The 11,808-nt window shown below is 48.4% G+C and overlaps 1 protein-coding gene across 1 annotated transcript; it reads left to right on the top strand.

Moving 5' to 3' along the window:
• Nucleotides 1-5,649: 5,649 nt before the first annotated feature.
• Nucleotides 5,650-11,808, top strand: RNF222 (ring finger protein 222). Its single transcript, XM_023556442.2, has one exon. The coding sequence runs from the start codon at nt 6,827-6,829 to the stop codon at nt 7,487-7,489; it is 663 nt and encodes a 220-aa protein (XP_023412210.1). The 5' UTR covers nt 5,650-6,826; the 3' UTR covers nt 7,490-11,808.

Below are 11,808 nucleotides of genomic sequence, written 5' to 3'. Positions count from 1 at the left end.
GATCACCCCACACATCACATCACACAAGTCTGAGTCTAAGGATTGCTCCACCTAGCTGAGTCTCCTCTCCGGGACACAAGGGCTGTTGATACTGAAGTCTTTGAGATTCTGTTTCAGGAACACCCAGGAAGCCCTAGGCAGAGTTACAAGCCAGCTGCCTAAGGGATCTTTGGCAATGGGCTCCTAGCAGGGGGAGAGAAATCTGGGAGCCCTCTGAGACAAGATTTGCCAAATCAAATACAGGATGCACAGTTCAATTCAAGTTTCAGATAAATAATTTTCAGTATAAGTATATTCCAAATGGAGCCCTGGTGCCGCAGTGGTTAAGAGCTTGGCTGCTAACCAAAAGGTCAGCAGTTCGAATCCACCAGGCGCTCCTTGGGAACCCTGTGGGGCAGTTCCACTCTGTCCTGTAGGGTCGCTATGAGTCAGAATCAACCTGACAGCAATGGGTTTGGTTTGGTTTTTATATTCCAAATTTTGCATTAGACATACTTACACTAAAAATTATTTATTGTTTAAAAAAAAGAAGAAAATATGAATAAACTATGGACTTTAGTAAATAGTAAGGTATCAGTACTGCTGCATGAATTGTAACGAATGTGCTACACTGATGCCAGATGCCAGATGTCAAGAAGGGAAACTGGGGTGAGCGGTATAGGGAAATTCTCTGCAATGTTTCCTCAATTTTTCTATAAATCTAACACTGCTCTAAAAAATAAAATTTATTTTTAAAGAATAAAGTAACATGAACAAATAATACTTTTTGAAAAAAATGATTCATTGTTTATCAGAAATTCAAATTGAACCAGGGATCTTGCATTTTTATTTCTGAAATCTGGCAATCCTATCTGGGACTACTCACATCCGGCTCCCAGGAAAAGAACCCCAGAGACCATCAGGACAGCTGATAACCACCATCTCCATGCCCCCGGGTGAGGTGACTGGGTGCACTGCCCTGACTCTCCTCCCCAACCTGTTTCAAGGCAGCCATGGGGTTGGCTGGTGGGGGAGAGGCCATGGCAGGTCAGGTGGGGGCGAGGGGTCCTGGGTCGGCCTCTGGGGTCACGCTCATGCTTGGCCGGCCCTGGGATCCAGGAACTTCCTCCACCACCAGTCATGAGAGGGCTGGGAGTCCCCCAGGAAGGTTTCCAATTCCCCCCAGCTTTGTTCCTGCCATATACTTTATTAGTTTTTTTCATTACAAAGAAATGCATTCAGAGTGAAAAAATCAAATGTTACAGAAATGTGTGACTTAGAAAGTCCCTCCAGAAATAACTACTATTAACTATTTGGTGTATCTTCTTCCAGATTTTCTCTATAAATATTAATATATATGGTCTTTTCAATCATCTCTTAAGCATGTGAAAGCTGGAGAATGAAAAAGGAAAATAGAAGATGAATTGATGTATCTAAACTGTGGTGTTGGTGAAGAATATTAAATATACCATGGGCTGCCAGGAGAACAAACAAATCGATCTTAGGAGAAATACGACCAGCATGTTCTTTAGAAGCAAGGATGGCAAGGCTTTAACTCATGTATTCTGGAGATATCATAAGGAAAAGACTAAGTGCTAGGAAAGGACCTTGTGGTTGATAAAGTGGAGGGTCAGTGAAAACGAGAGAAACCTCAGTGAGGTGGATTGACTCAACAGCCTAAACAACGGACTCAAACGTAGCAACGACCGTGAGGATGGTGCAGGACTGAGCAGTATTTTGTTACACATATGGCCGTCACAAGTCGGAGCCGAGTCCACAGCAACTAACCACAACATTATTGTCATTTTCATAAATGCAATCATATTAAACATACTGTTCTGAAACCTGCTTTCATTTCATATGATATCAGGGACCTCTTTCTATGGGTATGCACGCATGTGTGTATGTACGTATTTTACTGGTTTTGCACAACTTTTATACCAGTGTGTTTAGTCTCTTGGGATTCCGAGCCCCTTTGGGTGTTTGATGAATGGTGAATGCACACAGGCACATCACACAGATATTTGTGCATAACTTTGGATGTTATATATACTGACCCCTTTACCCTGTGCCTGGGGCCAGGGGGAGGGGGTTGGGATCTCTGGAATGGGCCCAGGAGGGTGGGAAGGACTGAGATGACTTTTCTATTGTTGGGAGGGGGGTAATCCATCCCTCAGGAGCCTCAGTCAAAGGGGTCCTGAGTCACTGCCTCCATTGTGAGACCCTATGCCCTCTCGAGCACCCACCGGGGGCTCCTCTCTTAGCATCCTCGTCAAGGTCACCTGACTCTGACAGCTGCCAAACCCCTGGGCAATGCCAAGAGCCTCCTGGCCTCAAACGGGTTAGGCGACATTCACTTCCTGGCGCTGTCCTCCCGACCTGCTCAGTCATTAGGAAATGCCTCTGCACCCAGCCAGTTGTACTGATAGCAGACAGAGGAGATCCTACTGCCTGTCCTGACACCTCCAGTGGCTCCCATCTGCTCCACTGAGGCCCTGGGTAGAGAGGCGGATGCTGCTGTCTCTGATCCTAGTCAAAGTGAGTCTGGGGGCCTGGCAGCGGGAGGAGAACATGGGATCCAGGGGGGGATGCCAGTCACATCTTGGCAAGATTTTAAACTGAAACTCAAGTGATGCAGGCGTGTGTGAGTACTTGTGTGCATGAGTGTAAGTCTGTGAGTGTGTGAGTGTAAGTCTGAGTGAGTGTGTTTAAGTCCGTGTGTGTATGTATGTGTGTGAAAGACTCTGTGCATGTGTAAGTCTGTGTGTGTGTGAGTGTAAGCTGAGTGTGTATGTGAGTGTGTTTATATAAGTCTGAGTGTGTGTCTGTGTGAGTGTGTGTGTAAGTCTGTGTGTGTGCGTGCACACGCATAGGTGGTCTCTGGGTGGAGAAGTGGCAGTGGACAGGGCCAAAGCTATAGGGCCTTGCACTGGGGCTCCAGGAGGGAAGCCTGGGTGCCCGATATGTCACTCTGTTCCAGCCCACAGTCCCAGGGTGGGGGGCACTTTCCTTGGGCTGATAGCTTGTCCTTTCCCACCAGCTCTCCAGATGGGTTGCTGTTGTGGGTGAGGCTGGGCACTGGGGCTTCAGGAGGTCAACTCCCCTGGACCAGCCCTTGTCTTTCCTGCCTCACAGGCGCCCAGAGAGACAGCCCTGTTTAGGTTCGCTCTACAGGGTAGCCATTTTCCCACTTGTGCTTTTTTATCTACTACTTTCTTTGACCAAGGTCTGGAGTGCTCCCCATGGAGGCGCATGGAGCCCTCCTTAGAGGTGGTGGGTAGATAGTATGGGCTGTGCAGTCAGCCTGACCTGGGTTTGAAGCCTGGTTCTGCCGTATTCTAGCAGTGCGACTTTGAACAAGTTACTTAATTTAAGCCCTGAGCCTCAGTTCCCTCATCTGTAAAATGGAGATAATGTCTACCTCCCAAAGTCGTCGTCAGGGCTAAATGAGGACGGGATGCAAAATGCCAAGCACATAATTAGTGTTCAATAAATGGTCGCTGTTATAATTATTTACTATGAGCTCAACTGGCCCCATCTCAGCTAGGAAGGCCGCCCAGCCCTCCCCCAGTCTCCTAAAGTACCAAAGGGATGCTTTCTGGTATATAATGCGTGGGTCGTTACTTAACTATCTTGTGCCCAGACTAGATGTTCCTTGTATTTCTTCCGCTGTGTTCTCCCCTGCCCCAGCACCCAAGACACAGCCTAGCCCATAGAAGGGACTCAAGGATGGGGAATGAAATAGAAATATGAGAAAGGGAGGGACGCCAGGAGGGAGGGGTCAGGGAAAGACTTGAGAAAGGGAGGTGAGAGGAGGTGAGGAGGGAGGGCGGCGTTGTCCGAGTGTTAGCGGCAAGCCTGCCCTGAAGCACAGGAGAAAGAATTGCCCGGATGGGCCATCAGTGGGGCCTGGGATGCTATCTGCATCCTTGGATCACTTTTGCTTTTCCTCAAATCCAGACAAGGAGTCAGGGGCTCTCTCCTCCTCCCGTGCACCTCCCCAGGAGGATACTGCTTCCTGATGGGGCTAAGACCTGCCCACCCAATCTATCAGCCAAGTCTGATAATGCCCCCTCTCATCCATGGAATCTTCTCTCTCTGCCGCTCTCTCTTCATCACCTTCCTGAGTGGCCTCAGACAAGTCTCTTCCCCCTCTTTGCACCTGGGTCTGCTAGTCTATAAAGCTAGGAGGCTTGAATAAGTGACCTCTAAAGTCCTTTCTTCCCCTAAACCAGTTGCCATCAAGTCTATTTCAACTCAGGGCAACCCCGTGAGTGTCAGCATAGAACTGTGCTCCGTAGGGTTTTCAATGGCTGATTTGCAAATGCAGACGGCCAGGCTTTTCTTCTACGACACCTCTGAGTGGACTTAAACCTCCAGCCTTTCAGTTAGCAGCTGGGTGTGTTAACTGTTTGCACTACCGGGGGACTCCTTCCTCCTCTTATGTTCGCTCATCTATCCTCTGTTACTCTCTTGCCTATCTTGATAACAATTTCTCAGGTACCCAAACAACATAAGCTACTGATCATTATTCCTCCTTTGAAAAAAATTGTTTAAATAAATCTTTTTCTAGAAAATAAAACTTAGAAATGTCCATTAGGCTCTTGAGTTTCATGAAGGGCTTTCTTGATCACTGTTTATCCCCAATGCCTAGCTTAGTACCTAGCACGTAATAGGTGCTCAATAAATATTTGTTGACTAATTGGATGGACGGACGGACGGACAGATGGATGGATGGATGAATTGCCAGCATACAGTTCAGCTGTGGGGAGTTATGAAATGCAGGGGAACTTGTTAGCAGTTAGCTGGCCTAAAAAAATCGCGATCAGCCTCACAATGGCCCCTTTTTGTTTAGACCTTGGCAAGTGCGTTATGAAATTAAAGCTACTGAGAAACACTGGTGTCACCCTCTTAATTTTTATCCACTGCCCAGCTCTTACCTAATCTACTGTCATCTTGTTCACTTACTCCATAGAGACAGGTGAGTTGTCTCTACGTCAGAGGTGTGTGACTTTAGTCACCCACATAATAAGGAGTATCTGGAGGTGAGAGGGGAAGGAGGGAGCGTAGATGCCTCCAGAGCCATAACAGGGGTCTCCAAGTCCATTTGGATGAGAATGTGAGTCCTCAGCCTGCCTTACCAATGACACCTAGCATTTACTGAGCACTTATATGCCAGACTCTCCACCTGTATTAATTTAATACCCCCAACAAGGGTATTAGAGGAAGGTATCACTATTATTATCAATCCCATCTCACTGATGGGAAGCTAAGACTCAGAGAGGTTAAACAACTTGCCCAAGTTTATACAGACAGTAATGGATAGATCAAGGATTTGAACACAGGACTCAGGCTCCAGAGTCTGAGCTCTTATATCCCCACATATTAGACCAGCCTGGGGTGGGGGGGCACAGTGACCCCCTTAGAGACCAAGGCTGGAAAATTCCTCCAAGGGTTTTGGAGTTGCCTCCAGAGCCCCAGATCCCCTATTTCCACCTCTACAAATTTTTGCTCTTTCTCAGTTATGGGACATTTTCAACTTGGCAAAATGGATTTGGAATCAAGCCAAGGGAGGCGAGAGCTTCCAAAAGATCTGTGATCTCTGTAGCACGTCTTTCATCTTTAACTGATATCATTTCCATTATCATGTCATCTCTTAGGTCTGGGGCTGCCACACAGTCTATTTTGTCCATGTGTCCAGGGGTCTTCTGTCCAGGTTAACTGATGCTTCCACCGTTCCTTCTAAAGAAGCTGTTCTAGACGGGTGTGGGCTACACAGTTGTGATACCGGGGACTTTTAAATGAAGACGCTGGAACCTCACCACATACCGAAATAGTTCTTCCCTTCAAAATCATCTTGGGAAGGACTGTACTTAATCCAACAATTCTACCATAGCTGAAAACATCTCTGGGATCTCAGATAGTGTTTAAACCTAACTAGTTACCCTGTATCTTTGGCCTAAAACAGTGTAGTGCCTCTTGACCACTCATTTACTTTCTCACCAGACTTGGCTTCCGGTGACTGTTGGCCATTTCCAAAATACCAGACATAGCCTCGAAGGATGAAAAGCTGCCTTCACTGAGGTTAGATTCTCCCCCTGGCTCAGGCAGCCCTTTCCAAAGAATTTCAAGAACGACTGAGCCACGGTGGGTGGAGGTATGAGCCTACAACTCCCTGGCGGGACTACGTAGAGGGACAGCAGGCATTTGGATGTGTAAGTTCTGGGTTTTATTTTTAAAGCAGTCATTGTTTTATAGCCACGCTTAGCACAGAGGAACGCAATCCGACGACTGGGGACCTTCAGCCAGCACCAGCTGAGCAGGGAGGTTGAGTAGCTGAGGCTTTTCTGGAAAACAGCCATTCTGGGTGCAGACAAAATTGGGGGCTGGGCTGAGGCTGGGGATGCATGTTCTTAGTCACCTGCTTCCCCTGGGAGCTAGGTCCTCCTCCCTTAACTTCCTGTATTGACCAGGAAGAAGCGAGGTGGTGACCTCACCATCTTTATATGTCACGGTTCATATGAGGCTACACCTTCATCACACTCCACACACCTCCCTCCCTCCGATGTAACTGGGATCTCTCTATCCTGCCTCCCAGAAGCTCCCCCTGTATCCTCCTAAGGGTCTCAGGCTCCTCCCTTGGTTTGATTCTGGTAGGCCACTGAGGAGAAGCAGCTGAAAAGGAAAGAGTGGGAGAAAAAGACAGAAGAGGGCCAAGAGAAGGAGACAAGACAGTGAAAGCAGAAGTGTGCGGGAGCTAGGAGGAGGGAGGGGAGGAGGACAATATGCGCTGATGCTCACAGCCCTTCCCTCCCACAGCTAAGGGCTCTGCCCTCTCACAGTGGCCATGTCGGAAGGGGAGAGCAAGGAGAGCTCGGGCAGCGAGTGCCCTGTGTGCTACGAGAAGTTCCGGGATCTGGAGGGTGCCAGCCGGACACTGAGCTGCGGCCATACGTTCTGCCATGACTGCCTTGTCAAGTACCTGCTTTCCACTCAAGTGGACGGGCAGGTCCAGAGGACCATCGTCTGCCCCATCTGCCGCTACGTCACCTTCCTCAGCAAGAAGAGTTCTCGCTGGCCCTCCATGCTGGACAAGAGCTCCCAGACCCTGGCTGTGCCCATAGGCCTGCCCTCTGTGCCACTGCCGGACACTCTGGGCCACACAAACCCCCTGGCCATCTCCCAGCATGTCTGGAGACCACCTCCAAGCCAAGTGAGGCTGCCAGGCAGCCCAAGTCACAGTGCCCAGCTGCCCTTGGACCTGCTGCCCGGCCTTCCCCGGGAGCCTCAGATCTTCATCATCAGTCGCCACGGGATGCCCCTGGGGGAGCAGGACACTGTCCTGCCACGGCGCAGCCTAGCAGAGCTCTCGGAGGCCTCTCCTGCACCCAGCTCCACCAGGTCATTCTGCTGCCGGTCGCGGGCCTTGCTGCTCATCACCCTCATTGCTGTGGTGGCTGTGGTGGCCGCCATCTTGCCCTGGGTCCTGCTGGTGAGGAAGCAGGCATGAGTGATGGCACCTGAAGGGGCCGCCAAGAGCTGCTTTTGGAGCCGTCCTGCTCCACACAGCCAGGCTGGCTGTGGTTCAGGAGGGGGCAGAGGCCCTCAGTGCAGACCTGGTCCAACCAAGCTCTATGGGGTGGGCAGGCAGAGGGAGGACCTGGAGCAGAGAAGGGCAGTTGAGGTGGTGTTAGATTGGAAGTATCACGGCATTCCCTCCACCTCCAGCTCCTCATTCCCAGCAGAGGGATTAGGAAAGACAGGCAGGTTGGGGGCTGGTGATCTCTGAGGCTAGAGTTGAGACCAGAAGCTGAGCCCTGGGGTATAATGAAAACCTCAGGTCCGGGCCAAGGTGAAAATGTGCAGATAAACCCTCTCCCCACCCCGCCTCCCCAAAAAACCCACAGCTGTGGCCCTGTGAGTATCCTTAGCAGATACTCCTCCCTTCCTTTAAACTGGACCTAAGCAGAGTGGGAAGATGGGTGGTTCCTACTTTCCTGTGGCATCACCAGCCCTGAGGCGAAGACCTTACCTGTCAGGTGAGCTCCTGGAAGCTAGGTGGGCCTCCCCGGGGATAAGGAAGGTCTGCTCGAATATGTCCTGCTGGATGGGGCCCAGTGGCTTCTCTCCTCCAGGCTACAATTCCCTCCCAGAATTCTGTGGCTTCTCTCAGGAACAAACAGAAGGGGTGGCACAGGGGCTGAAAGCAACCATCCACAACCCTCCTGGCCGGGCTCTCCTTCCCACCTCCAAGTCCTTCTCCCAGCCCCCAAACGACCGACCTGTAAGGTCTTCCCTGAAGGAGAAGCTGGCCTCAGATCATGGCTATGACCCAGGATTTCTGGGGGGCATAACAGCAAAGGGTCTTCCTGGGAGCTAAGGCCACATCAGGAAACAGAGATGTATTGATTTAGGCTGAGGCCAGCCCATTGGCCCACAACTGGAGTCAGAGGTCTCCCAAGGCCCCTGGGCCAAGGAGTGGTCCCAATTTTGAATCTTGGCGTTCTCAAGGGTGAACTGGAAGGCAGGGAATGGAGGCGAAGCCTGAGAGCTGAGACTTGAGTCAGCAGAGAACTATGTGGACAAATTAACCCCTGGTGTCTCCCACGTCCCTCCCAGCCCAAGTCCTCCTCCTCATGACCCAACCATTCATTAGAGGCCACACCAGCTGGGCCAGTTTCCGAGGTGGATTCCCAGGCTGGGTGAGGAAGGGTGGGGAAGAAAACAGATGTGCCTGTCAGGGACGCTACTATCCCAATGAATGCTGACCCAGGAATTGTTGGCTGCTTGACAAGGCCTGGTCACCTAGAGATCCCACCCTGGATTGTGCTGGGAGTGCTTGATGAAGACCACCAGGAAAGCCTCAGATTGGGTGTTGCCTGAGGAGAGAGTCGTTCAGGAACAACTATTTGTTATTCATTGAGGCCTATAAGTCAACCCCATAAGATTAAGAACAACAGAAGCCTCCAGCTATCCTCTCAATAGATGCATGTTCACACCCCAGGTGTGCCAACAGCTGAGGTTTCCATGACCTATAACTCTCTCTGCTGAGTTTGTTCTCTGTGGGGAAAGAAATTAGCGACCTGCCTCTTATCTAGTTCCTAAATGCCTGTGTGGTTGCTGTCAATTGTCAAGTCAGTTCTGACTCTGACTCATGGCAACCCCATACGTGCAGAGAAGTGTGTTCCAAAGGGTTTTCAAGGCTGTGGCCTTTTGGAAGCAGATGGCTAGGCTTGTCTTCTGAGGCACCTCTGGGTGGGTTCAAACCACCAACTTTTCTTTCGGCTAGTAGTCAAGAGCTTAACTGTTTGTGCCACCCAGAAACCTTTGTAGTAGAGGCCATTTGGGGACCATTAGACAATAGAATCCCCCTACAGGAGCTATGTGGGCCATAATGATAGCTGACATGGGCTTCTTTGTGCTCTTTTCAAGACTAAAAAAGAGCAGAGGGCGCCATTGGGGGGATATAGATAGATTCCATGGGAAAAAAAAAATTTAGTATAGGAATAAAAAATTGTAAATTTTAAAAAGACTCTAAATGAGCCTGTTTTAACCTCAGTCAAGCTACCTTAAACCAAAAATGTGAAACAAAACCCATTGCCATGGAGTCAATTCCAACTCATAGTGACCCTACAGGAGAAGAACCACCCCACAGGGTTTCCAAGGAGCGGGTGGTGGATTTGAACTACTGACCTTTCGGTTAGCAGTCAAGCTCTTAACCACTGCACCACCAGTGCTCCCTGCCTTAACAGTGTCATGAATTTCTGGGGACCTGATTTTAGTCTTCAGATTTTGTTGTGTTTGCCAAAGGTTTATTTCAAAATACCTGTAGTGTTTTCGTATTGTTCAGCAGTGGCTTGTAGATTGCACTTCTTTTATTTTCAAAGAATGTCAAGAAGTTATTTTTTAAATAAAGGCATATATTTTCTCAAAGGCTCCAGAAACTTTACAATGTATGTGGGAAGCTGTTTGCTTCAACCTTTCAGATAGTTTGTCTTAGATGAAAAAGATGGTTCAAAGAAGAAAACAGAAATGACTCTTAACTATTTATTCAGTCACACTTGTGAAAGAAACGCAAATTAAAATTCTGCTGCCAGAATGTTTTATACTGATTAGATCGTCCAATCCTGCTGGTGAGGCTCAGGGGAAGCACGTGAGTTGTGGCAGGAATGTATATTAGTAAAGCCCCCCCGAAGGGGAATTTGACAACATCTATCAAACTTTTTACTTTGACCCAGCAATTCCTATTTTAAAAACCTATCCTCGAAAGGACTCATTTATTGATTTTAGAAAGTATCCATGCATACTCGCATCTATGGGCAGTGACAAATGTACATACAACGTTATGTAATTGCAGCAGTATTTATAATAACCCAAAATTGGGAAAATCCTAACTGCCAATCAATAGGGGACTGGCTGGCTATACAACTTAACCAAAAAAAAAAAAAACCCAGTGCTGTTGAGTCAATTCTGACTCATAGTGACCCTATAAGACAGAGTAGAGCTGCCCCATGGAGTTCCCAAAGAGCGCCTGGCGGATTCGAACTGCCGACCCTTTAGGTTAGCAGCCGTAGCACTTAACCACTACACCACCAGGGTTTCCATACAACTTAAGGTAAGTAGAATATCATACAGCTGGACAAGGAATAAGGAAGAACTCTAAGAACTGGCAGGGAAAGATCTCCAAGATACAATGGCAAATGGGAAGAAGCAACATGTGGGACCCTGGTTGTCAGATGCTACAATTTGTGCAGAAAGGAGGAGAACAAGAATCTACATTTATATTTCCTTACATAAAGAAATTGGAAAGAGACACCCGCACCTAAAAAAAAACAGTAACAATGATTAGCTGGGGAAGGAAATGAAGAAACGAGGGCACCAGAGGGAGAATTTTCACTTTATAGTTTATCCCAATAAACCCAATGTTTGATTTTTGAACCAAGTAAATGTATTACTTATTCAGAAATTAAATTTAAAAATCATCTTAGAAGCAAAAGACATCTACACAGCACACACCTGTTGCCTGGGGAGGAGACAGCCCCAAAAACATTCCACAGCTGCCAAACCACTTGGCCTGTGGTTCAAGAGTGTCAGCTACTGGCTCAGTGGAACTGGTTTATCTGGCGAGAGGTATGACATTATATACACAGCAGCCACTCCAAGAAGGCAGGTAGAAATTTTCATATTTTCAGTGTTCCTAAGTTCCTTTGGATTTCTTTGGAGCCCATCATTTAAGGTGCTTATTTGGATTCTACCTTCTCTACCTTTCCTCTTCTTTCTCAAATAAAATCTTCTGCTATAAGTAACCACCTTGGGGTCAGGGCACTACAGGAAGATGCCATTGACTAGATGGAAAGGTAGGTGGGTGAGTGGATGGTGGGTGAATGGATGGATGGGGTTAAACAAGAGCCTTGTTGCTCTTCTCTCCCATCCCTTGTCCAGAGTGCCTCACACACGTGTGTTTGCGTGTACGCGCACGCACACACACACCTCCCACCATCACAATAATCTTTAATGCTAATACTACCAAGCAAAGGAGCCCACAACATTGTTGGCTGGGACCTGGGTCTGGGTTGCCCCTCAGAGATGTTTCCATGACCTCTGGCTTCACTGAACCCTTCGGATGATGTATAGACCATTTCTGCTGCTATCTTCCATTCTTCCTTTGACCTCCTTATCAGACCAAAAGTTCTTGGCGGGGGGCGGGGGGGGCCTTAAATAAACAACTTTGCCTCATGTTCACGACCCTCCCCCTTCCCTCCATCCTCCACTTACCCAGTATAAACTGTTAACTCCGTAACTAATTCTCATCCCATACTACTTGCAGTT

Source organism: Loxodonta africana, chromosome 18 (genome assembly GCF_030014295.1).
Source record: "Loxodonta africana isolate mLoxAfr1 chromosome 18, mLoxAfr1.hap2, whole genome shotgun sequence".
Classification (NCBI taxonomy): domain Eukaryota; kingdom Metazoa; phylum Chordata; class Mammalia; order Proboscidea; family Elephantidae; genus Loxodonta; species Loxodonta africana.
The sequence above is the reverse complement of the archived record's forward strand: the minus strand, read 5'-3'. Positions and strand labels throughout refer to the sequence as shown.